General features: G+C 44.1%; 1 protein-coding gene across 1 annotated transcript in view; it reads right to left on the reverse strand.

The window, feature by feature from the left end:
• LOC311246077 (interleukin-21 receptor-like) overlaps positions 1-25,550 on the reverse strand; it is a 62,095-nt gene that overhangs the window by 22,869 nt on the left and 13,676 nt on the right. Inside the window, exons 5-8 of the mRNA XM_084336150.1 lie at positions 22,783-22,922; positions 15,403-15,601; positions 14,786-14,867; positions 11,374-11,467 (exon numbers count right to left, since the gene is read on the reverse strand). Coding sequence (XP_084192276.1) covers positions 11,374-11,467; positions 14,786-14,867; positions 15,403-15,601; positions 22,783-22,922 — 515 coding nt within the window. The remainder of the gene's footprint in view (positions 1-11,373; positions 11,468-14,785; positions 14,868-15,402; positions 15,602-22,782; positions 22,923-25,550) is intronic.

The following is a 25,550-nucleotide window of genomic DNA, read 5'->3' on the forward strand; positions in this document are numbered from 1 at the left end:
AAATTCCAACAAGCTGTGATTATTGATGTTAGACTGTGCATTTCATCCCACTTTGAAGTAAATCCGTCAACTGAATGGTCGGGGTGGCCAACCAGAGAGACTAAGAGCCACAAAAATGACTGTGGTACCACAAAGAGCCACACCATATATACCAGCGTTTCTCAACCTTTTTTTCAGTCACGGCACCCTTCATGTGTTTATAGGTCCCACCCTCTGGCCTCTGATGTTGTTAATGTCTTTTTTATTTGGGCCTCACAGGGTTAACCTCTTAAGCCCGAGCAGTCCGGTACTGGACCGCAAATGACATCAGGCCATAAATCCATCTCTACAGAATGTATGAATTAATGTTGCGTTTTCTTTTCAAATGTAGCCAAAAGTAAAGACCCTAACCCTGTCAAAACAGCAGTCAAAGTGTATATTTTCAGCATTACGTTTGTTTACCAATGATTGTAATTGTTATTAGTGAAACATATGATTATAGAAATCTCAGGGCATTGAGTCGGAAACCGGTGCATATTGACGGGAGGAAGTGGCGCAGCCAAAAGTGAGTGTAGTCTTTTGAAGGAAGAGACCCAGGGCTTTTGATGGACTTTTGAATTTCGAAAAACTACCCTACCCAGCTCACACCAGCCCCTGTCAATCATCTGACTTCTGGATAAACTTTTTTATTTCTTTTATTTTTTGGGATTATCTCCCACAAACCTGAACATTATTGCCATAATACAGAACACAGTTAGTTTCTCTACCTTTCTGTGAACATCTAGCAAAAAACGGCATTGCAATCTGATGAAAATGTTTGGAGAAATGTACATTATAAAAAAGTAACTGTACTTGTGAATCACGCCTGGTGATACTAAATCCAGATTGAATTCTGCCATTGGAAAGGGGAGATTTGGCCTGATCCATAGATGTGCGACTTGACCATAATAAGGTAATTTATAGGCCTGATATTCTATAATCATATTTCAAATGGCATGTGTCCGGATGGCAGAATTCAGTACTGTATCTACAAAACCTTCTGTTTAATCATCTTCCCTTTATTAATTTGCTTAGATTTTTCAGGTCTGGTACATTTTAGCATGGTGTTATTCACAGTCAAAGATAAAAAAAAATGTAATTGAATTGATATTCTCCTTTGGTTCATTACAATTTACTCAAGCCTAGTAACATACACAATATTTCTGACACTGGGAATACATTCCCTGAGATCCATAGATGTCCCTAGAATCAGATACCAAGAACATGCAAATGAACCATTTAAAAAAAAAATCTGTAAATGTTTATTCTACATCTTATGGAATGAATGACACAAAAACATTTATTATTATTATATATTTTTTTTAATTCAATGGAGGGAGGAGCCACACATTGGCGGGCAAAGAGCCGCATGCGGCTTGCGAGCCGCGGGTTGGCCACCCCAATCTAATCAATTAATCACAACAAGCTACGTACGGTTTACACTTATTATTGAATTCATGTGAGGATCAGAATCAATCGATATGCATCATTCATTACACATGGAAAACATCATGGTGACCCGCATTCTATAACAGGTATTCAACCTAAGATAGCCATGAGCACAACACACTTTAAGATAAAAGGACACATGAGAACTGAGGAGAGGGAGTATAGGGTCACGTTGTCTTCTTAATCCAAACAGTAATTGCTTGTATTGGGCTGACTGTGAGGAGGACTGTCAAATGTCAGATGTGGACCAATGTTCCCTCTAATTATTTTTTGGTCTGAGCAAATACTCAAACCTCCTGAGCAGACATCAGCAACTACTGAGCAACATACGTCACCTGCCGATTAACCGGTTAGTTGATAAGCGGCGGTTTGTAAAAAATCTGAGAATCTTAATTTCCCTTAATGTCTAACATAAAAATATATACATTTAGCTGATACACAGAGAAATAATACAAAAAGGCATATTATATTCCTTAATCAAATATTTATTTGACCATTGATTGACGATACAGAGCATAGTCCTTACTTTGGCTGGGTTGGCGGCGGCGGTGTGAGTCGTGTCACTAACTTTTGTCTTTTTAGGAGGCTGACTCGTCATTATTTTATTAAGTGAATTATAATGCGACTTCAAGGGTGACCATATTGTGATTTTTTTTAAAGAGGACACTCTGCCTTCAGCCTCAAGATACTTAATCAAAGTTGACTCAAAGATGCCTTATCATTATAATATATTTAAAGTATACCTCCTCTGTATGGATATAAAATTATTGTTTATATTATTTTATATAACAAAATAATATCTCTCTATAACCAAAGTTACTCAACATGCTGTATTATGCCTAAAGTAATCTATCTGACAAATATCAAGAAAATAACTAAATCAACCTGACAAAATAATATATATTTTCAAGTCTTACTGGACAAAATAAATAACAAGAAAAATATGATGTAATGTTCTAAATAATACCTCTTCTGTATTAGAAAATACAGCTTTAAAAAATATATATTTATCTTTTCAATGTAATGTAAATTATAAAACAGAAACCTCACAAAGATACTAATTTAAAAGTGCACTATGCAGTTTCAGATTTGTTGCAATTAGTGTACTAAACTAATTTATTACACACATAATCCTTAGAATGATTGTATCATAAGCATCTTATCAAACCAAAACATCATTTTGAGGCATCAAAATATAGTTTTCAATTATTTTCTTTCTCTCTCTGTATAGCTGCATTCTTCAATCAATTCGGTCAACTTTGCCATCAAACTCTCGCCTCGCACTGCTTTGTTTGTAATGTTTTGCTGTGTCCATGTGAGCTTTGAGATCGCCAGCACCTTTATTAGACACATAAACATATGGTCAAGCTTTGCACGCGTTGCACCTCGCTTCCAATTAGTCTCGACCGGGATGATAAATTGGAAATTTTCTCTGCAGTTCATCTGTAATGTACATTTTCGCGTTTGCATTGTGAGGAGCCAGCACTGTCCACTTCGGATCTGTCCACTTCCTCGTCTGTTGTGTGTGTCTGTGTGAGCGTGCAGTAGCGCTGCCCACAAAGCACTGAAAGCGGGGCTTCTCTTGGTAACGTCACACGCAACAGGTTACCGTTAGGGATGTCCCGATCAAATTCTTTTGCTCCCGATCCGATCCCGATCATGTGATTTTGAGTATCTACCGATACCGATCTTTCCCGATCCGATCAACAAAAATATATATTTTTTTTATTTTTATTTAATTTTTTATCCCAATTTATCACATTACATTCACCCTGAATGTTGACGTTATCGAGGTGAAAAGTTAACTTCATTTAAACGAGGCATTGCAATCCTTGACATAAATCATTTGATGTATAATTAAATCAAAGGAAATGCGTTTGGGTTTGAGAGTGTGGTTGGTCTGCCCCCCACCTCCAATGTACAGCCCTCACCCACCCAACCCCACCCACCCAACCTCCTCCAATGTACAGTTTCTACGCCAAATGTATATACACTCTTTTTCTGGACACTTTTGTATCACAAACAGTACTGTATTTGCAAATCTGATATGTCATAAATGTATAGATGTAGCAGTACTGTCTATCTGTATGTCATGTATGTCATATATGTTATGATGAATTGAAAATGGGGGACCCTGATGTAAACAAGACGAAAGTCTTTCTCTGGTCTGCATCCCCTTAACAATTGTATGTATTGAGCTGTACTGTACTGTACCCATTCTGCAATCTGTTAATAAACGTTTCAATCAATCAATCAATCAATACTATTGGTTTGTTTTGGCAAAATTCTTCTCTGTGTGACAATAAATAAATTAATGATGATATGCAATTTAAAACCAAAACTAAGGCCTCAGTATGAGTTTAAGACGTGAACATGGTCATGTTTGTTGAATGCGCGACCGATTTCAGATGTGCGCGGGAGCGTTTCGCCATGTGCGCACGCGCGCACGGGCGCACCTTAGGGGGAAGGTTGATGTGGACTATTATACGCTGGCTGCCTGGAAAATATTTTTACCATGTTTTAGGGAGTCCTGTTAAAGTATGAGGTTGCCACCACACACCACACACACGCACATGCACACACACACACAAACTGTATATGTGTGGGGACCTACATAACCAAAGAATCTGAGCAAAAAAAAAGGCCATGCTCTAACCTGATGCAATAAAGACCTTGCACATTATGTTTGTGTAGTTTCTTCCAACATGGCTGCCTGTAACCATTGATAACCATATTTGAAAGAAAGTGCCTAATTTCTGTGCAGAGGAAAACACTGGAAAAGCATGACATTACTGTTCTACTGTGACTTGTTTTCAAGATCCAGTAATACAACACAGAATTATAAAATCTTTGTTGATATATTTCTCATATCAAGTCAACACATAGCAACTGTTGTTTTGCACATAACAACTGTTATTTCTTCCAACATGGAAGACAAATAGGCATTCTAAGCATTTCCTGAAAGGCCTCTATTGTCGGGTATGTGTAACCGAGCAGGCCTTTCCTGAAACCTAGTAGGCCTAATATGTACCTCAGCCAAAGATGGCTCCCTTTACTTTGGCTGAACGGTAGATGTTTGATTTCCTATGCAGGAGACCCAGCTTTGATCCAAATGTGGTGCTATGAGCGGGGAAGACTATCCGTGCCGGAAGCCTAGTAAGCCCAATATTTCCCTGCCTGAAGCCTAGTAAACCCAATATCTCCCTGCCTGAAGCCTAGTAAACCCAATATCTCCCTGCCTGAAGCCTATTAAACCCAATATCTCTCTTGATCAGGAAGGCTCATCCAGGTTAGATGCAGTGGCACATTTACTTTTTAAAGGCAACGAACATGTATTCTGCATATTTTCAAAACTGCATAAGCCTCTGGTTATGAAATGCAGTGGCATGGCAAGACCCTGTTCATGAGCCTAAATTAATCCATAGTGCAATACTGCCCCCCAGTGAGATATTAATATCAGTATATCAGTTCTGATGCTAGATTCAAACAGATTACACCAGATGAAGTTAGAAGCATTGATTGATTGATTGAACATTTTATTAACAGATTGCAGAATGGGGGGTGGGGTTAACTATACATTGGAGGGGGTTGGGTTAGGACATTTACAGGGGCCAGTTTCGAATTGCAGTCTCCCGTAGGTGCTCTTTGAGAGTGGTTTTGAAAGTGGGTAGTGATTCACATTCCTTTACAGCTGTGGGTAGGGCGTTCCACATTGATGTGGCATAATTGCAAAACGTGTTTAGTCCCTTGTTTGAGCCGAATCTGGGTTTAACATAATTTGTGGTGCTCCCTCTGGTGTTGTGGTCGTGGTATTCACTGACCTTTGGGAAGTATTTTGACATGTACATGGGTACCTTAGTCGTGTAGTGTATCTTGTAGACCAGGCCCATTGCAAGTTGCTGTACTCTGTCGTCTACTCTAAGCCATCCTAAGTTGTCAAAGTGGGCAGGGGTGAGGTGGGTTCTAGGAGTAAGGTCAAGCAGTAGTCTGACCAGTTTGTTTTGTGATGTTTGTAATTTAGTTTTTAGTGCCTTTGAGGTGCTTTGGTACCATGACGTGCAAGCATAGTCGTAGTACCCTTGAATGAGTGCTCCTGCCAGAGTCTTCAGAGTATTCTTGTTTACCAGAGAGGAGATCCGGTACAATAATCTAGTTCGTTGGTTGACTTTTTTGATTACATTGTGACAGGAAAGATTTGTCTCTAGGATGGAACCCAGGTATGTAATTTCATCTTTCCTTTTGACAATATTGTCACCCACTGTAACTGAGAAGCCGTCGGTCTTGCTGAGTTTGTTATTTGAACCGAAGAGAATGGACTCTGTTTTACCCAGGTGTAATGATAGTTTGTTATCAGCGAGCCAGGTGCAGATTTTGCCTAGTTCCAAGCTGAGGGTTTTTTCAACCTGTAACTTGTTCTTGTCAGAGACCAGCAAGGCTGAGTCGTCTGTGAACAGGAACAAGTTGCAGTCACAAGCTGACGACATGTCATTTGCATAAATTAGGAACAGTAGCGGTCCTAATATGCTTCCTTGTGGAACACCACAGCTCACTGGGAGGGGTAGGGTACCGTTTACCTCCACCATCTGTTCTCTCCCCTCCAGGTAGGATTGCAATGGGGCAATGGGGGACTGGATTATGGCTGCCCCTATTATTCACTCAGTTCTCCAAATCAAACCCACAATGCAAAGCAACCTGTTAATGTTTCCTATCAAAAGAGACCAGACTCATGCATGTGCTATAAGTGGTTCAAGAATAAATCTCAAATGACTTTGGGTATGCACATGCACATCAACAGGCGATGCATAAGTGGTTAACACATTGCTGTTAGGTAGCAGTAGCTTTAACATTAGCTACCAAAGATTTTAGCAAATGTAATAAAAAGTGAGCCCCCCCTGTCCTTTAAAAAAGCCCTCAAAAGCCACCTTTTCACTCTTGCTTTCGACCATTAACACATTAATTGCCAAACCCGAGATAAGTCGGGTTAACTCGACATGCGTTGGCTGCCAGACCCGAGATATCTCGGGTTTTGGTCGTTTATTCTTTTATTCAATATTTGTATTCATTATTCATCCAGGGACCTTGGTGTTACCATAGGGAATGAGTCTGAGATCGACAAAGTGCAATACCGGCCGCATCCAGCTAGACGGCGGTATCAAGCACCATTTGTAACCTTGTATGTAAATGTAAATGTATCTTGGCCTGTGTAACGGCCAAATGTCTCCAGGCTCACTTTTCTTTGTCGGGCGAGCGGAGCAGTTATAACGATCGGATTGAGAAACGCCAAATGCTACCGATGCATGATGTGTGGTGGATTATGTTGGTAACACGATAGACACCAATACTTGGAATCGCGATCAGATAATTGGAATATTCTTTTGGGGTACATCCTAGTGAAGGTAAGGACTATATGATGACTATATGATATCAATCCTGCGTTGATCCAACCATGTCTTCACCTCAATCGCAATGGCAACCTCCACCCTCCTCTCAGCCCTTGCAACCTCCTTCGACAAGCTCTGTCCCCTCGTTGAGAAACCTGCCCGCCGTTCCCCACCCAGTCCATGGCTGACAGATCCAGTGAGAGAACAAAGACAGGTCCTGAGAGCGGCTGAGAGGAAGTATAGAAAGTCACGCCTCACTGCTGACATCGACACATATCACAACCTCTTGTTAACATTCTCCAAAACCATTACTAATGCCAAAGCTTCTTTCTTTCACCATAGGATCGAGGCCTCTGCCAAGAATCTTCGCAAACTGCATGCTACCATGTCCTCCCTCCTCACTCCCCCCCCACCCCCTCCTCCCTCATCTTTCTCTGCCGAAGACTTCGCGATCTTCTTTGAGGAGAAAGTGGAGAACATCCGCAGCTCCTTCTCCCAACCCCCACCCATTCCAAATGCTGAATCGAGAACCTCATCCTTCACTATGTCATCTTTCTCTCCCATTACTACATGCCAGCTGGACCAGCTACCCTCCCCACTCCTCCAGACCATAGCATCAGACATCCTCCCATTCCTAACTGCAACCATCACCTCCTCACTCAACTCAACTAAAACAAGCCAGAGTCACGCCGCTCATAAAAAAACCAACCCTGAACCCCACCGTCATAGGCAACTACCGTCCTGTCTCTCTTCTCTCCTTCCTTTCTAAAACACTTGAACGTGCTGTATCCAACCAACTTACTGCTTATCTCTTACAGAATGACCTCCTAGACCCTAATCAGTCTGGCTTCCGGACTGGCCACTCCACAGAAACGGCCCTCATTGCGGTCACAGAGGCACTTCACTTAGCAAAAGCGAAAGGCCTCTCCTCTGTCCTGATTCTCCTAGATCTATCTGCAGCCTTCGACACAGTCAACCATCAGATCCTCCTCGCGGCCCTCGCAGGAATGGGAGTGGCTGGCTCTGCGCCAGTGGCGGCTGCTACATTCTTTCCATGGGGGGGCGCTATACCAAACATTTTGCAAACATGTACCACGCATTGGCATGTCACTGGCAGCGGACAGCTGACCAAGCAACACACAACCAGTCAAATAAAGTACAGTCTAATTCACAACTTGAAACACAATATATAAATAGAAAAGTTATAAACAAACTCACTCCGCCTCCAAACACACGCAGAGAGAGAGAGAGAGAGAGAGAGAGAGAGAGAGAGAGAGAGAGAGAGAGAGAGAGAGAGAGAGAGAGAGAGAGAGAGAGAGAGAGAGAGAGAGAGAGAGAGAGAGAGAGAGAGAGAGAGGCAGAGAGAGAGAAGCGTTATGCTGAGTGGCTGAGAGAGAGAGAGAGAGAGAGAGAGAGAGAGAATCACGTTAGTTAGAGAGAGAGAGAGAGAGAGAGAGAATCACGTTAGTTAGTGAGAGAGAGAGAGAGAGAGAGAGAGAGAGAGAGAGAGAGAGAGAGAGAGCGAGAGAGAGAATCACGTTAGTTAGTTAGAGAGAGAGAGAGAGAGAGGGAGAGAGAGAGAGAGAGAGAGAGAGAGAGAGAGAGAGAGCGCGAGCGAGAGAGAGAGCGCGAGCGAGAGAGAGAGAGAGAGAGAGAGAGAGAGAGAGAGAGAGAGAGAGAGAGAGAGAGAGAGAGAGAGAAAGAGAAAGAGAAAGAGAAAGAGAAAGAGCGAGCGAGAGAGAGAGAGATATCGCAAATCTACCTTGTTGTTAAGTTGACAGCAGGCAGAAGGGCTTGATAAAGTATATCCACTCCATTGTCCAGACTGTGTTGATGTCCATTGTCCATGCATGTCCCTCCACACTGCATCCATATATAGCTTGTTGTTAGCCAACAAGTACTGTGTGAGCTAACAACAAATAGCTGCATCACAACACAACAGCATAAACTCACTTTGTTTAATTGAAACGTGGTCCAGCCGGAGGGCTTAATAAAGTGTATGTCCACTGACTGTCCCCCAGACTGTTGTCGATGTATATCCACTCACTGCCCACTGTCCAGACTCAAGGCTGAATCACAACACACAGCCTCGAACATGTTGCAAACTGCGGCTATGGAAAGAACTGGCATCGGCGCGTCGGCCAATCAGAGAGCGTCTCCGCAAAATGCGGCTACGGAAATTCTAAGATGCTGCTAGGCTGCTTCATAGACCACTTCAAATCGCGCCCGGTTTCCAACATAATACATCATATTTCAACGCACAGCGCGTTACACACTGATTGGCAGCGACGGATACAGCGATGACGCACTCAGAGCGTTATTGCGTCTAGCCCGGGCGAGAAATACGGCTAGGAGAAATGCGGCGGGCTATGCGACAGTGAGTGAGTCACTTCCTGTTCAGGCAAACAATTCTTTTTTATTTTATATATTAACGTTATATTGTGCATTGGAAACACAAACATACTTAAAATGAGTAAATATTATTCATTTTAAACATGTTTATATTATTTATAGGGCTATAAAACAAAAAACAAAAAAAAGATATTTCTTTTTCTTCTCTTCTTCTCTCATGTAACAGGTGGGTCAACGCCCGAGCGCCCCCAGTGGCCAGCCGCCACTGCTCTGCGCTGACATGGCTGACATCATACCTCAATGACAGCTCCTACCAAGTGTCATGGAGAGGGACCCTGTCGGCCACCCGCCCCCTGCGGACGGGTGTCCCCCAGGGCTCGGTTCTAGGACCCCTTCTCTTCTCCCTCTACACTAAATCACTGGGTAACATTATCACGTCTCATGGCTTCTCCTATCATTGTTATGCCGATGATACTCAACTCTTCCTCTCCTTCCCTCCCTCAGATATCCACGTCTCTGAGCGGATCTCGGCCTGTCTGTCGGACATCTCCGCCTGGATGACGACCAACCACCTCAAACTGAACCTAAGCAAAACAGAATTGCTTCACTTGCCGGCCAAATCCTCCCCCCTGACAGACCTTTCCATCACAGTCGAGCTGTGACCGCGTCTCCGACCGCCAAGAACCTTGGTGTTGTCCTCGACGACCAGTTGAACTTCTCTGCTCACATCGCAGCGACAACCAGAACCTGCAGATTCCTCCTGAGCAACGTCAGAAGGATCCGCCCCTTCCTGACAAAAGAAGCCACCCAACTCCTCGTCCAATCAACAGTCATCTCCCGCCTCGACTACTGCAACGCACTGCTCGCTGGCCTCCCGGCCACTGCCACTAAGCCTCTTCAACTCATTCAGAACGCAGCGGCCCGCCTGATCTCAAATCTACCGAAGTCGGCCCATGTCACCCCACTTCTTAGGGACCTGCACTGGCTCCCCATTGCTGCACGAATCCGCTTCAAGGCCCTCGACCTGGCATACCGTGCAGCAAAGGGAACCGCTCCCGCCTACCTCCGGTCAATGGTCTCTAACTACACACCCGCAAGACCCCTACGCTCTGCATCTTCAGGCCGCCTCAGACCTACTCCTATCCAAGCTCCGGGAGGGTCATCAAAGAGAAGTCGCCTATTCTCAGTCCTTGCCCCACAATGGTGGAATGAACTACCCACCCCAGTTAGGACAGCCGAAACCCGTCCAATCTTTCGCCCGTCGACTAAAGACGCACTTCTTCAACCATTATCTGAATAAAAAAATCTAACCCTAACTAACCTTACTGTCATGCACTTAACACTTGTTAGAACATTGTTACTCAGCTGATAGAGTTGTGCCCTTCCTGATGACTTGTCGTACAGAACTTGTAAGTCGCTTTGGATAAAAGCGTCAGCTAAATGACTAAATGTAAATGTAAATGCATGTGTAACGTTACTCCACAACGTATGCCGTTGGTGACGATCAAAGCATCAAAAAACGACCCCCCCCCCCCCCCCCCCCCCCCTTTTCATGCATTCATGATGCAACATAATACCTATGACATAGATTTGATTTGGGAATAGTAGCGTGTACAGGCAAGAAACGGCAACGTTTATAGTAGAATTGACGTATAAGGCTATTACTCAGCCCTTCGGGAATGACCCCAGACCACGCTATAACCCTACTTATATTCACCACGGTATAACACGGGAACGTATGGATGGAAAATGTATTCTTTTTCACATATTGAACGATAGATAGGTGATGTCAAATGGGCCATAGTATTGTACACTCCTATCTTTTAAAGCGTGGCATTGCTATGACGGGCCCCGTCTAATAGCTGGCAGTCAATGAGTTAACTGCTTTTTCTTTTGTTTTGTTCTGTCTTTTGTTGCTTACGTTGTAAAACGCCTTTGAGCACTGTAAAAGCGTTATATAAATGTAATGTATTATTATTATAATATTATTATTATTATTATTATTATTATTATTATTATTATAGTAATATTATCATGTTAATAATAATAATAATCTTAACAGTACAAATAATGATTGCTCCATATCACCCAGAGAGAGAGAGGGAGAAAAACAAACGGTATTTAGCCAAACTCACTGAAACATCAAGTTCTCCGTTAAAACCACATATCTTACCCTGAAGTTCCCCTCATAGGCGTGGTACAGCGGCTTGAAGAAGTCATCAGGCCTGGGAATGTATGTAATCAACTGTAGCTTCCTCAACCAAAACCTGTGCAGAGGTGGAAACAGAATAATAAAAGAGAATCTATACAAAATAGTGTGTGAAAAACTAAATTAATATCATATCACATCTCCACAGAGCGCTTTGTGCTTTTCATTTCCATTTCATTTCCATTTCATCTGAGAAAATACACATTAGTATGTGAATCTGTGTCAGTAAAGTAAGCTAATAAAACCAGATTTTACACAGAAGTGTCGCACAGCGTCTTGCAGGGATCCTGGACAGAGGTTATGTACGGTGTATCTTAATGAGCGTTTCCCCTGCTGCTCTGAATCTCCCTCACAGGTCTATCTATAATTGTGATGTGGCATGTGCTGACCTTATTCACACAGTGGCCATTTTGCTCAGGATTCCTTTCCACTCTGTTCCCACCCAAGGCGGGAGAACAAAATGGCTACCGTGTGAATATGTTCAATTTCAGCTTTTCTAGTTGGGCTAAAGCACTAGAACGATTTCGATTCCACGAAAAATCAAATCTGCATCGAGCTGCTGTTAGCATGGTTGCTGCTGCTAATGCAGGTGGTAATGTTGTCGCTTCTATGTCTGCTGGTAGTGCACATGAGAGCAAGTGGCTATCTCATGATATCCTAAATGAGATGACTGAAATAATGGGTCATGATGTGCTGAGAACGTTAATTGAAGAAATACAGTCTACTGGGTTTTTGTCTGTGATTATGGACAAGATGACGGCGCTTCAAATGTTGCAGATTAATTCATCAAGCGCACGGCTGCAAGGAGTAACACTTTCCTCGACGTAAACGTCAATGGTGAGTGAAAAACAAATCCAATTTTTTATATTTAGTAGCTGTGTTAATAATACGTTGACTTGTATGCCCAACCTCGGGCTACCAGCTCACAGGCAGAGCTGCGTTCGTAATGGAGGCGGGGCCGCTGTATTATTGCTTTTATATAGCAGGTTGTACCGTCAGGAAACAAGTAAACAAACGCGAGCCACAGTCAGGGTGACCAGGTGTCCCGCGGTAAGTTCGAATGCATTTATTTCTGTAGTAGTTTATTCTGTATAGCCTATAGCATCTAGTCTAAATGTCTATCTTTAGAGGACAACTTTGCAGCAGGAATATTGTTTGGGATTCGGCAAGCACGCATTCGTTACTGAAAGTGAAACAGACAAATAGGCTATACTGAACACTGTTTATTGACACTTGCAAGAACACAGAACAAATGTGAAACTTGAAACTAAATGTGCATATAACAACAGAAACAGAGGCCATTACACATTTATAAAGGCTTTGCACTGCAAAGTTAGTAAATACAAATAAATCCTAAAGTGCACATTCGTTGCAGCAATTTATTGAATAAAGGCCACTCGTTTAAAAAACAAAAAACAATAATGAAATAATACAAGGTCTAAATTTTTGTATGAAAAGCCATTTTCGCATTTATTCTCTCAATTTTAGCCGCTCTCAATTTATTCTCTCAATTTTAGCCCATATACGTAGAATAGCACACAGCCAGTAGTTATTCTGAGACGATAATTAATCTGTATCTGGATAACCAAGGCACGGATTTTGTCGTGGCAGTCAGGTAGCGTTTTGTTGGGAAAATGTATATCTATACTGGTGTATTTTTCGTCCACGAAAAATGGAGCCTCGAATAATTATTATTGCCGTAGACGTAAAATACGCTGTTAAGTTAAGCTAAAAACTGCGACAATGCCACTTATTTCAAATACGTTCTTTGAGATGAAAATTCATACAGTAACTATTTATTTTGTTAGTGTGTGGCGGCCCGTGCTTTGTTTTCAATCTGATGTGTGGCAGGAACGATTACAATAGATCAATCATCTGGGTAAGTATACTTGCCCTGATGCCTCAGTGTATGTGTAAAAAGGTCATGGTGCAAAATGAGGAGATATACAGTATGCCCTCTCAGTTATATTTGCCCTATATATATTTATATGAAATGCTTCAGTTTAATTAAATATATATTTTTATGTTAATAATAATAATAATATTTACATTTATATATTTATAATTACATTATAATTATAATTACATTTATAAATATATAAATGTAAATAGTATTATTATTAACAGAGGCTGAGAGTCCATTTTATTGTTTTCGGTTGTTTTATTTATTTAGGATATTTAAAAGGTCTTCCAATGTTAAATAAAAGTTGATTGCACTTTGAAACAGTTTCCTTGCATTATTATGCTATTATCATTATATTAGTGAATTTATATTTTTTTTGAGAACTAGGGCCTCGCATTTAAATTTCGCACAGGGACTCGCATTTCTCCCAGACGGCACTGGATAACGGCTATCATCTTACTGGCACCTATAATTCCTAAATTGTCCTCTTCAAAAACGCCATAAAAATATTACTATATGTTGAAATAATTTACCACTTTTTCTTTCATAAATCTTTTATTCAACTTCAGCCCTGATCATAACACCACATATTCATTTTATAATTCTAACCCTTTAAATGCCAGTGTGTGTGATGGAGAGAGAGAGATATAGTTCTCCAACTTGTGTGAGTTGCAGTGATCTCCTGGTTGTTCCCCACCTAGGTTATCTAACTATTGCACCGCAATAGTTTTTTTTTTTTTGGAAATCATCTCGCGACCCCCCCGCGGCGGCTCGCGACCCCCACTTTGGGAACCACTGCACTACACAGCTGTTCGGTACGGTACGGTACACACTGAAACGGTTTGGTTCGGTATGGATACGTCACACGTGTACCTTTACACCCCTAATGGAGACACTACTGAAGGAGCCACAGCATGAAGTCTGATGGCAAGAGGAGGAGGAGCTGGATGCCCGGATGTCGAGTTATTGAGCCGAAGTAAAATTAACTCTGTGAAGAAGATTCAGGCTAAACAGTAGATGTATGAAAACTATGGGAACTACATAATGAGTTATCCTGTCATAAGAAAACATCATGAAATCAGTTGTGAAAAACTCACTCACTCACTTACGGACGATAAGGCAGGGACGTTTTGTCGGGACGCATGTGCAGGTAGCGCTGTGGGTCTGCACGTTTTTATGCTCATTAATTCAACATTAATGAGGCCCCCCCCCCCCCCCCCCCCCAGAACACCTTGCTGCCCTGTTTTGATAACAAAACAATGTTACATAGGCTCTCCTGTTGACCTATATCTCTCATCTCACAGAGTTTCTTGAAGTCCCCATTAAAGGAGTTTGGGAAACTGCTTTTTTTCCTCCAGGAAGTGCTCAGGCTGTATATACATAGAGAGAAAAACACTAATGTCTACTGGATTCCTCGTCCAAAAAAAAAAGAATGTAAGACTGAAGAGAACTAGTATATTCAAGTACACTCACGGCTTCTGGAAGTGACAGACGACGACACAGATAACAAGGATGACAGCGGCCACAGAAAGGTACCACCACAACCAGTCATTGCCTGTAAAAATTGAGGGAAGAACATTTTGATCGACCAAATATTACTTATCGTCCACAAATTAAAGTACTTTAAACTGCACACACACACAAAAATTTATTCGGAAGTGATATCTTTAAATATGAAATATCCATAAAAAATATTCTAAGTAAAACCACAAGCATTCAAAAGCGTCTTGCATCTGATTCTTCAGGTTTGCTCTTGAACTTGAATGTTACTTCTATTAAAGGAGCACGCCAACATTAACTCATTCCCCGCCAACAACATTTATATACGTGATTGGCCGCCAACCGTTGAAAGCCAACCACGTAAAAATACCTCTCCTGGAGTTTTAAGCTAGGCTAGTGGTCCGTATCTGCTTCCATTCATTTGTGCTAAGCTAGGCTAGCTTGCAGCCAGATAGCTTTCTACTGAAATTGGTATCCATCTTCTTGTTTGACTTGGAGAAGATGGTAAATGCATTTGTCATAATGTTGGCATGTTCCTTTAAGTTTGTTGACCTTTATGTGTTGTTGATTTAGTTTATTTGTAAACATACCTTCCATCCTCGCCCCCCATCTCCACTCCACGGTGGGACTCCACTCGCTCCAAGGACCCTTATAGGGCGAAGACGGATTAAGAGAAACCTGCACATCCACTGTGTACTCGGTTAGTGGTCGCAGATCACTGGCAGTAGGGTTTATCACTACATAATTGTTTTCCTCTATAAGATCTGGAACAGCTCTATGATCTGGATCCTGTTGTGATAGGAAAGAAATAATCTATTTTCAAATTAAATGTACAGAAGCTCTAGAAGAAAATAAATAAACATAAAAGAGAGGACAACCCTTAACTCAATCAGCGCCGGAGCGATATGCGTGATGTGTTGTATAGGAATAAGTGGCGGTGTTTGCAGGGCTATAACTATATTCTATATTATAGCTATGGATACAATACTATGGCCCATTTGACATCACCTATCTATCGTTCAATATGTGAAAAAGAATACATTTTTCCATCCATACGTTCCTGTGTTATACCGTGATGAATATAAGTATGGTTTTAGAGCGGTCTAGGGTAATTCCCGAAATGCTTATAAAAGAGTTATAGCCGTATACGTCAATTCCACTATAGACGTTGCCATGTCTTGCCTGTACACGCTATTATTCCGAAATCACATCTATGTCATAGGTATTATGTTTCATCATGAATGCATGAAAGGGGGGGGGGGGTAGTTTCTGATTATTTGATTGTCAGTAACGGCATTCGTATTGAACACTAAAAATGCTTATCAGCCCGATCGGTATAAAAGCATTGCAGGATCAAGCAAAAATGTATGTCAGATCGTGCTTATCTGTGATCGGGAGTATTCCAAAAATAATATTCCAATAGTTTGATCGCCATCTGGTACATCCAATGTCCATTTGCTCCACGGCATAATCCACCACAACATATGGATCAGGGATATTTGACGCGCTTCAATGGAACCAGGAAAACCGTTCGCCTCGCCCGACAAGGAAAAATTAAACCTGAGACATTTGGCCGTCCCACAGGCCAAGATACAAGGTTACAAAGGGTGCTCGATATTGCCACCTGGGTGCGGCCGGTATTGCACTTTGTCATTCTCAGGATGATTCCCCATGCTAACCCAGATGTCCGTGTGCCTGTAATTAATGGAAATATTGAATAAAAGAAATAACAATGAAAACCCGACTATACTCGGGTTTGGCGCCCAAGCGTCAGTGAGTTATATAGTCGTACTGACGAATCGCGTCTTGCTCTTCGCCATCGAGATGTACCTCATCTCCCGTACCTACTGTACTTCATTAACGAAAAAACAAATGCACCCAGCATCTGACCAGGCCCCGCCCCAGTGCCGTACTATAAAGCACTAGGCATGGTCACCACTCGCCCTTCCTCTATTTCGTTTCCATCATGGCGGATGCTTGCACCCTGTGAACTAGCGTTCTGAAAAGTATAGAGAAATGTTGAGTATTCGCCGGAGATTTGCCAACCCCTGGAATCTTCGGCATGTTCCGACGGCGCTCGTATGGGTTCTGCGACTCTGCAGCTGGATGCATTTCGATGCATCTCCGCGTCGAGTCTGTACTGGGGTCTCCTCGTCTTGTTGACAGCAGACAGAGGGACGGCGTGTGATGTGTAGCTATGGAGCTACCTCACACTCAGGTAGGATCTGCGCCACTAGGCATTAACGCTGGTGTTAGTAATGCTGCTTGTTGTTTTGTTAGACAACCGAGTTGTGTATTGGCGCCAAGGGCAGGATGTCTGGGTAAACGTCCCTCTGAGTTGGACGTTTTCCAGGCGATCTTGGGGCGCGCTGCTAATACTACTGCTATAATGCTGTGTCACTATTCTAATGTTCCCCGCTGTGGGATGTCACTAGGCATGACAATGCTGGCATTGGGGATGTTGCTCGAGTTGTCCCGGGAGACAACCGAGTTGTGTATCGGCGCCAGGGGCAGGATGTCTGGATAAACGCTGTTGTTTTCCCCGTTACCCTGGAGCGTGCGGCTAACGCTATGCTATGTTGGGCTACTGTTTCTGTTTTGTCTCTCCACTGCGGGATGTCTGTCTACAGTCTTCCCTCCTCTTAACCATTCATGCTGACGGTCAATCGGTGTCTACTGGGGGAGTATTGCGGGGGGGGCTTTGTTTACCTTTTCATGGGTAAATGGGCTGAGGTCTAGGGCTGGTGTGCTGTTTGTGAATATTATGAATGATATGCGGGACTGGGGTTCTCTCGTCCGCATCCCCTTAACGTTGTGTGTATGGGCTAGCCCATTCTACAGTATATTGGTGGTGTTTTTAGTTAATTTATTCATTAACCCCTTCATGGTGCACACCACAGTGGAGGTTGCTGTTTGCAATTACCACTGGTGCTCCGTGTTTAGCATCAGTCCTTTGCCTTTGACATGTTGAAACAGTGCCCCGCCCGGCCAACGCCATGAGGTGGGTCGGCCCGGCGAGTGGCTGGTGGGCTGTGTTAAGCCTGTACCGCCACGGTATGGAATTGGCAGCGATTAGTAACTTTGTTCGACTTGCTGTTTTTTCTGTAAAAAATGGTGTCTGGTGGCGGGGCCATGAGGGCCAGCCAACGTCGAAACATCGCGCGAGGTTGTTGACGTTATTAGGTTTGACCTAGCTGCAAGCTATAACCGCAGGGAGTTTTCCTCCTCAGGGCTCACCTCTCCGCAGAGGATCTTGGTCTTCCGCTGGAGCGCGGGCGGTATTTGTCCTAGGCCCCACACCGCCTCAAGCCGCGCAGCCAGAGGTGAGAGCACGGCCTCGTCAACGACTATGGCGAGGCCCTCGACAGGCGGCCATATTTCCCCCGCCAGAGGTATCCTGGGCGTTGAGTCAACAGGTGTCCACAAGGCCGACAGCTTTGGCGGCCGAGGGATCGGCCATGTTGGATGAGCACGGCCTGAGAAACCGTCGCCGTCCTGCCGCGAGCAGCCCGCTCTCCGATCACTCCCTCCCCTAACACCAGCGGAAAAGGGTCTCTGATTTGTTTCCTTTGGCTGCGGGCCACGAGCCTTCGCTGAAGCGCATGCGACCCCATGTTTCGCTTCTCATGGGGACAGGGGCTGACACCCAGTTGATGGCTGAGCCTGGGTCTGTCCGTGAGAATGTTGTGCTGTCAAGCGGCTCCCACACCATAAGCTGTGTTTGGTTGAGCCTGGTGTTACGTCTGTCAACTACAAGTGTTGTCAGCAGGGGGGCTCGAGACCTTTTTTGAGGCACACAGTGCGGGCTTCCCCGACCTCGTCTTCGCCAGGCCGGGTATCATGTTGGTGCCTCCCACTCCTGAAAGATTGGCAGTGGTCTCGCAGGCGCACGTGATTTGGGTGGTAGTAATATCACTGCAGGGCTACGGTGTATAGGAACCCATGGGGGCCTCACACCTTGCATGTCCAGCTGCAGAACAACTCCTCAGCATGTTCTGGAGGGGTGTTCAGTGGGGGAGCTTTTGTCACCTAGACTGATGTCAGCTTCCCCCGTATCAAACCGGCCCTTTCTGTCGGGGTCCCCCCTTGGGTGCGATTGCCTCGTGGGTAGTGTCAGGGTCAGATGTCCCGACTCCACGGAACGCTCTGCTCGCACGGGTCCAGGGTTGGCTACGCACAGCGGGTGGGACCGGGCCGCCTATCTACAGTTCCTAGCGGACTTGCGCCAAATGGACCTGCCCCATGGGAAGGTTCAGCATTTTTTGGATCGTCTCCTACCTGTTGAACACTGTCAGGTGGGGGCCTGGTTCTCCTCCCTAGACCTGTAGGATGCGTATTCGTATCCCCGATCTTCCATCCTAGGGCTTACCTACGCTTCCTTTGCAGGGTTTAGCGTATGAGTACCAGAGGCTGCCGTTCGGCTTTTCTCTGGCTCCCCGCATCTTCACCAAGTGCGTGGAGGCCGCACTGGGGCCTCTGCGTCGTCAGGGGTTACGAAGTGTATTCTGCCCTGATGACGTTCTGGTCCTTGGCGGTCAAGGTGGATCGTCAGGTCTCATACCAGGCAGGTGGTGGAATTCCTACCAGCCTGGGGTTTGCTGTAGACTGGAAGTAGAGTACTCCTCTTCCCAGTCAACGGGTGGAGTGCTATGGGCATCCCTCTCAGAGCGTGTTGTCGACACGCTCGGGAGGTTCCATCCTAGGACGGTTACGGCGCTGTCCGTGATACGCCTGCTCGGTATGATGGCATCTGCTCATTCCGTGGTCCCTCTTGGCCTCTTCTTCACCCCAGGAAGAGGTTACGGAGGTGGTTTTTTTCCAGTATGGAAATAGACCCGGTGAGAGGCAAGTGGAAGCGGCTAAGGTTCCCGTGTCAGTACTGGGGGACCTCGCCCCCTGGGGAGGGCCTGGGGTCCTCACCAGGGGGGTCCCTATGGGCAGTAGGCTGTCACACGTCACGTTTTTCACCGACGCCTCCCTCGCTGGAGACGCGTCGGGCCAACGCAGTAGGGGGCAGCTGGCAAGCCATGCTGCCCGGTCTGCGCTACGTTCAATGTGTTGGTATTGAAGGCGGTCCTTCTGGTCCTCAAACGGTGTTTGATCAGGACGGACAATACGACGTCAGCGTTGTATATCAACAGACAGGGAGGAGTACGCTCCCCCCGTCTGCACCGGGCGGCGGGCGGCTGGCTATGGGCGTTCTCTATCTGCGCAGCCTGAGGGCTCTCCACATCCCCGGCAGGGTGAATGTGGGTACAGGTGTGATGTCGCGGGGCGGTCCTCACCCTGACGAGTGGGGATTACATCCGGACATAGTCAGGCAGGTCGGGGACCGATGCCGTGGCCGCCTGGGATTCTTTCCCCCCATACATCTGTTGGGTCAGTTGTTGGGGCGGGTACGTTGAGGAGTGCAGGACCTTGGTCCTGATTGCGCCGGACCGGGGCGCAGCTGTGTGGTTCCCGGTCCTGATCCAGCTCTTGGTAGCCCCGTCGTGGCCTGTTCCTTGGTCATCGCGGGCCCTCTCTCAAGCGCACGGGTCTCTGTGTTAGTTCCCTGTGCTGGACCAGCCGCTGATGGTTTGGCTGGTGAGAGGGTGAGTCTGGAGAGGATGGATCCTTCTGTGGTTGACACCATCCGGACATGCTCCCTCCACTATCGCGGTTTACGCGGGTAGGTGGCGTATGTTCCAAGAGTGGTGTAAGGTGGGAGGCCGCGACCCGGTGTCCTGCCCCCTGGACGCTGTCCTTACCTTCCTTCAGTCTATGCTTGATAGACTGTCGGCTTCGACGGTGAGGGTATATGCTGCGGCTATATCCTCTTGTCATGAGGGGTTTGAGGGCATTGCGTTGTTCGGCCACCCTCTTGTGAAGCGTTTCCTGCTTGGCGCTCGGCACCTTAAGCCAGTGAAACATTTTCTGGCTCCGAGTTGGGATCTTCAATTGGTCCTCGGTCGGTTGTCCGAGGCCCCGTTTGAGCCTCTTGAGCAAGCGCCTTTGGAACAGCTGTCGTTCAAGACTGCGTTCCTGCTGGCCATCACCTCCGCTAAGCGCGTGGGTGAGCTCTGTGCTCCTGAGTGTCTGTCTATTCGTTTCGATAGCGGTGCCACTCTGAGGCCTAATCCAGTCTTCGTGCCAGAAAATATCCAGAGCTCTTTCCGCTCCAGGGATATTATGGTTCAGGCGTTTCATCCGCCTCCTCACGCTAGTGAGTTAGAGGCGAGCCTTCACCTGTCATGTCTGGTCCGGGCTTTGGGGATTTACCTCAGCCGTACTCAGGGCCTCAGGGCTACCGATCAGCTTTTTATCTGTTACGGTGGCTCTCGCGCTGGTAAGGCACTGTCGAAACAGCGCCTGTCCCATTGGTTGTGCGAGGGCATTGCCCTTTGCTACACGTTGGCTGGGCTGGCCCCCCCTGGGGGTGTCAGGGCGCACTCCACTCGTGGAGTGGTGGCCTCTGCCGCCCTGTTAGGAGGGGCCTCGGTGGGGGACATCTGTGCTGCGGCTTCATGGTCCTCACCGGGTCCCTTCGTAAGGTTTTACCTCATGGACATGACCGGGGGTTCTGTCTCCCAGGCGGTTCTGAGGTCTGGAACCTCTCCTGCTTCCCGTCTTTCGGTGGGGTAGCAGGGGTGTGTGTGTGTGGACCACAAGGTGTTGTGTCACACGTGGTCCCGCCTGTGCTGTGCGTTTGGATTTTTCTAGTTCCCTCTTTTTCGCACTTGGGTGGAGTTGACTGCCGCACCCTCTTCACTAGGAAGGAGGGGTGACGGGACTCCCCTCCCCCCTGATGTGGGCTTTCGGGTCCTCAGGGGGTGCATTTGTCGGTCCTCGCGTCTGCTCTGTCCCCATATCTCGATGGCGAAGAGCAAGACGCGATTCGCCAGTACGACTATATAACGATAGGTTATGTATATAACTTAGTTATATGAGTACTGGCTGAGCGTCTTGCTCTTAGCGCACCCTGAGGTCCCTTGGGAAACTTTTCTGATGGAAACTTTTTCCGAGGAAGGGCGAGTGGTGACCACGCCTAGTGCTTTATAGTACGGCACTGGGGCGGGGCCTGGTCAGATGCTGGGTGCATTTGTTTTTTCGTTAATGAAGTACAGTAGGTACTGGAGATGAGGTACATCTCGATGGCGAAGAGCAAGACGCTCAGCCAGTACTCATATAACTAGGTTATATACATAACCTATCGTTAACCCGACTATCATCGGTTCTGGCGTGGATTGAGTTAAGACAACTATATGAGTCCATTTTGACATTTTGACAACAGGCAACATACTTGCAGTCAGTCTATTTGGAGTGCAGTATCACTTAGAAGTACACAACCTTCATTCATAATGTTTAACTATGAATATACTGTACGGACCACTCAAATATACAGTTTTCATTTAATGAGATTTGAAACCTTTATCATCTCCAAACTTTAAAATGGACATATAATGGCTCTTTGTCTCAAGGACTCAAATAGTATTTAAATTATATACCAGTAGCTGTGTGAAATAAAAATGTTCAATCAATGTTTATCTTCAGTAAGTCTTTGCGCCGTCTTATCAATCAATGTTTACCTTCAGTAAGTCTTTCCCCTGTCTCATCAATCATTGTTTACCCTCAGTAAGTCTTTGCTCTGTCTCATCAATCAATGTTTACCTTCAGTAAGTCTTTACTCTGTCTCATCAATCAATGTTTACCTTCAGTAAGTCTTTGCTCCGTCTTACCAATCAATGTTTACCTTCATTAAGTCTTTGTTCCGTCTTATCAATCAATGTTTACCTTCAGTAAGTATTTACTCTGTCTCATCAATCAATGTTTACCTTCAGTTAGTCTTTACTCTGTCTCATAAATCAATGTTTACCTTCGTTACTCTGTCTCATCAATCAATGTTTACCTTCAGTAAGTCTTTGCTCCGTCTTACCAATCATTGCTTACCTTCAGTAAGTATTTACTCTGTCTCATCAATCATTGTTTACCTTCAGTAAGTCTTTGCTCCGTCTTATCCGCACCCTGTAAATGAGCCACCGGTCCCTGTAATTATTGTTTTTATCCCAGGTGATGTTGAAGAATTCGCCTTGATTTGCCACTTGCACATTGAGTGGCTGTAGGGGCTTCACTATGAAAGAAAATACACAAAGGAATTGGAAATGGTTATACTACAGGGCCCTATTCCCCGTACCTGGTTCAACTAAGTCGATCAAAAGTCCAATTAGCCAGATTCAATTAACCCGATGTTTGAATCCAGGCTTTCCCTGTTCCTCAAAGGCGGATTCACTCTTGTTAATTCGAACCAGACTTGATACTCAGGATAATTGCGCGTGGCCGCCTCACCTGAAAAGGCAGCATGTGTCGATCTCAAAAATCCAGATTTTCTAACGTCATTGATTGATTGATTGAAAACTTTATAACAGATTGCAGAATGGGTACAATACAGTACAGCGCAATAGCCTCGCCGACAAGTTAAATGCACCTTACTGTAAATTGTACCTCATCCCATTTCTGCTTTGCACTACATAGTATATTGTATATTAGTATATTGTATGGTAACTCAGTTACTTCTACTCTGCATTGAACATTGTACATATGTACATACTGAACACTTGTGTCCACGTACGTGACTTCTATTTTTACTTGCTATACTTATTTTATTTTATACTTATCTATTTTTGTCTAGCACAGTCTCTGGAGTGTAATAGAAAGAAGCATTTTGTATAAAAGTATTCTGTACTTCTGTATGACAACTAATAAAGAAACTTGAAACTTGAACTTGAAACTATCTATAGGCAAATTTTAAGTCCTGCATTACCCCAATCAATCAGATTATATTTCTTTAAATGTGCCTGCTGGCAGTAGGCTTAATGGAATGAATAATCGAATGAGATCTTGCTAGTGAAAATAATTAGTTCAACTCTTTCAGAATAAGTAGATAAAAACAAGCCCAAAGAGTATCTAATTGATACGAATAGATACTTATGAGGATATCTGTACTGTATGAGCTTAGGTATCATGTACTATATAAATACATGGTTCCCAAAGTTTTCAAGGCGCGACCCCCGAAAAAACGTGTCAGAGAGGATCGGAGGCTATACAGTTTCACTATTAATCAGGTTTGAATCAGTTTCGTCCATACATGCATTGATTGATTAACCTTTGGTTTATACCAGTGACACCAGTCATGTTCATCACCCTCTTGTTCATCATCAGATAACAGTGCTTTTTTTTTTTTTTTTATATATTTTTATTTCATTTTTTGGAAGAAAAGGCAGGATATATAATGCACATACAATGCACATATAATGCACATAAAAAATTATTTGCCAATTACATGCATTGGCTTGCCCCTTGCCTCATTTAAAATAAAAAACTCCTACCCCCTAACCCCTGCACCAACCACCGTTGACAAAAAATAAATAAAATAATAATAATAATAATAATAATAATAATAATAATAATAATAATAATAATAATAATAATAATAATAATAATAATAATAATAATAATAATAATAGTAACCCCCCACCCAACCCACCCCGTCATAGGCCTGAGAAGAAAATTTATTGAACAAAAATTTCAACAAAGACCAAGAAAAATAAAAAAACTAAAAGGAATTATACAGATATTAGTTATGTCCTGCTAGCTATATATTGAAGGTCCTAACTTGATAGAGAATATGGTTCCAGCTATCTATTGTTTGATATCTTGCCCCATTTAATCTAGCTGTAGAAAGCTCCATTGTTACAACATCAGCTAATAACTGTTTCCAGTGATTAAAGGGCAGAGAGTGTGGAGCTTGCCATCGCAGCGCCAAAAAACATTTTGCAGCAGTACTTCCTGCCAGCCAAAATCGTCTCTGAACAATACTTAAAGCTAAAGAATCATCATCATTAAGGAGAAGTAATTTGGGACAACAGGGAATATGTTTTTGTAATACTTTAGATAGATAATTAGTTATCTGTTCCCAGAAACTTTTAACTGTGGGGCATTCCCACATCATATGTGTAAAAGTACCAGTAGTATTTAGAGAACAAAGTGTACAGTTTGGTGACATAGCACGTCTCATTCTATAAGCTTTCTGGGGGGTTAAATATGTTTTATGGACAAAATTGAAATGAATCTGCTGATGATTTGGGTTTCGTGATGCCATAGTAACATTTCCCCAAACTCTGTTCCAATTGATAGAGTGATGGTGTTCTAATCCCAATTCTGTGCTCCACGATTGGATAACAGGTATTAACGAAGTACATCTTTGTGATAGATCTTTATAAATTATAGAGACTTGTCCTTTGGAGAGACCTGCAGTTTTTTTAGAGAAAGTAATTAACGGGTGAGTAGTTGGTTTGGTCCATGGAACTCCATAGGCTCGCATAGCCGAGCGGAGCTGTAAATATAAAAAAAAAGGAGGTGCCAGGTAAGTTATATGACTCTTTCAGATCTGAGAATGTTCTTAGACCATTGTCCTCCATAACATCGCCAAGTACATGAATGCCACAGTTGGACCATGATTGAGCTACAAAACTGCGGCCTCCGCTAAGCAAAAACGGGTTATGAAATAAGGGAGTCTGTTCATGCCACTTAGTATCCCAATTAAGTAACTTTTCATATTTGCGCCATAAAGATATGGCATGCGCTATTATCGGACCATAACGTAATCTACATTGCTTTAGTGAAATATCTGTAAAGACAATGTCTTGTAAACGAATCGGCGCCACAATATGTTTTTCAATATTAAGCCAGGGGGCCTCAG

The sequence above is a fragment of the Notolepis coatsorum genome (assembly GCF_963971535.1).
Source record: "Notolepis coatsorum genome assembly, chromosome: 19".
Lineage (NCBI taxonomy): Eukaryota > Metazoa > Chordata > Actinopteri > Aulopiformes > Paralepididae > Notolepis > Notolepis coatsorum.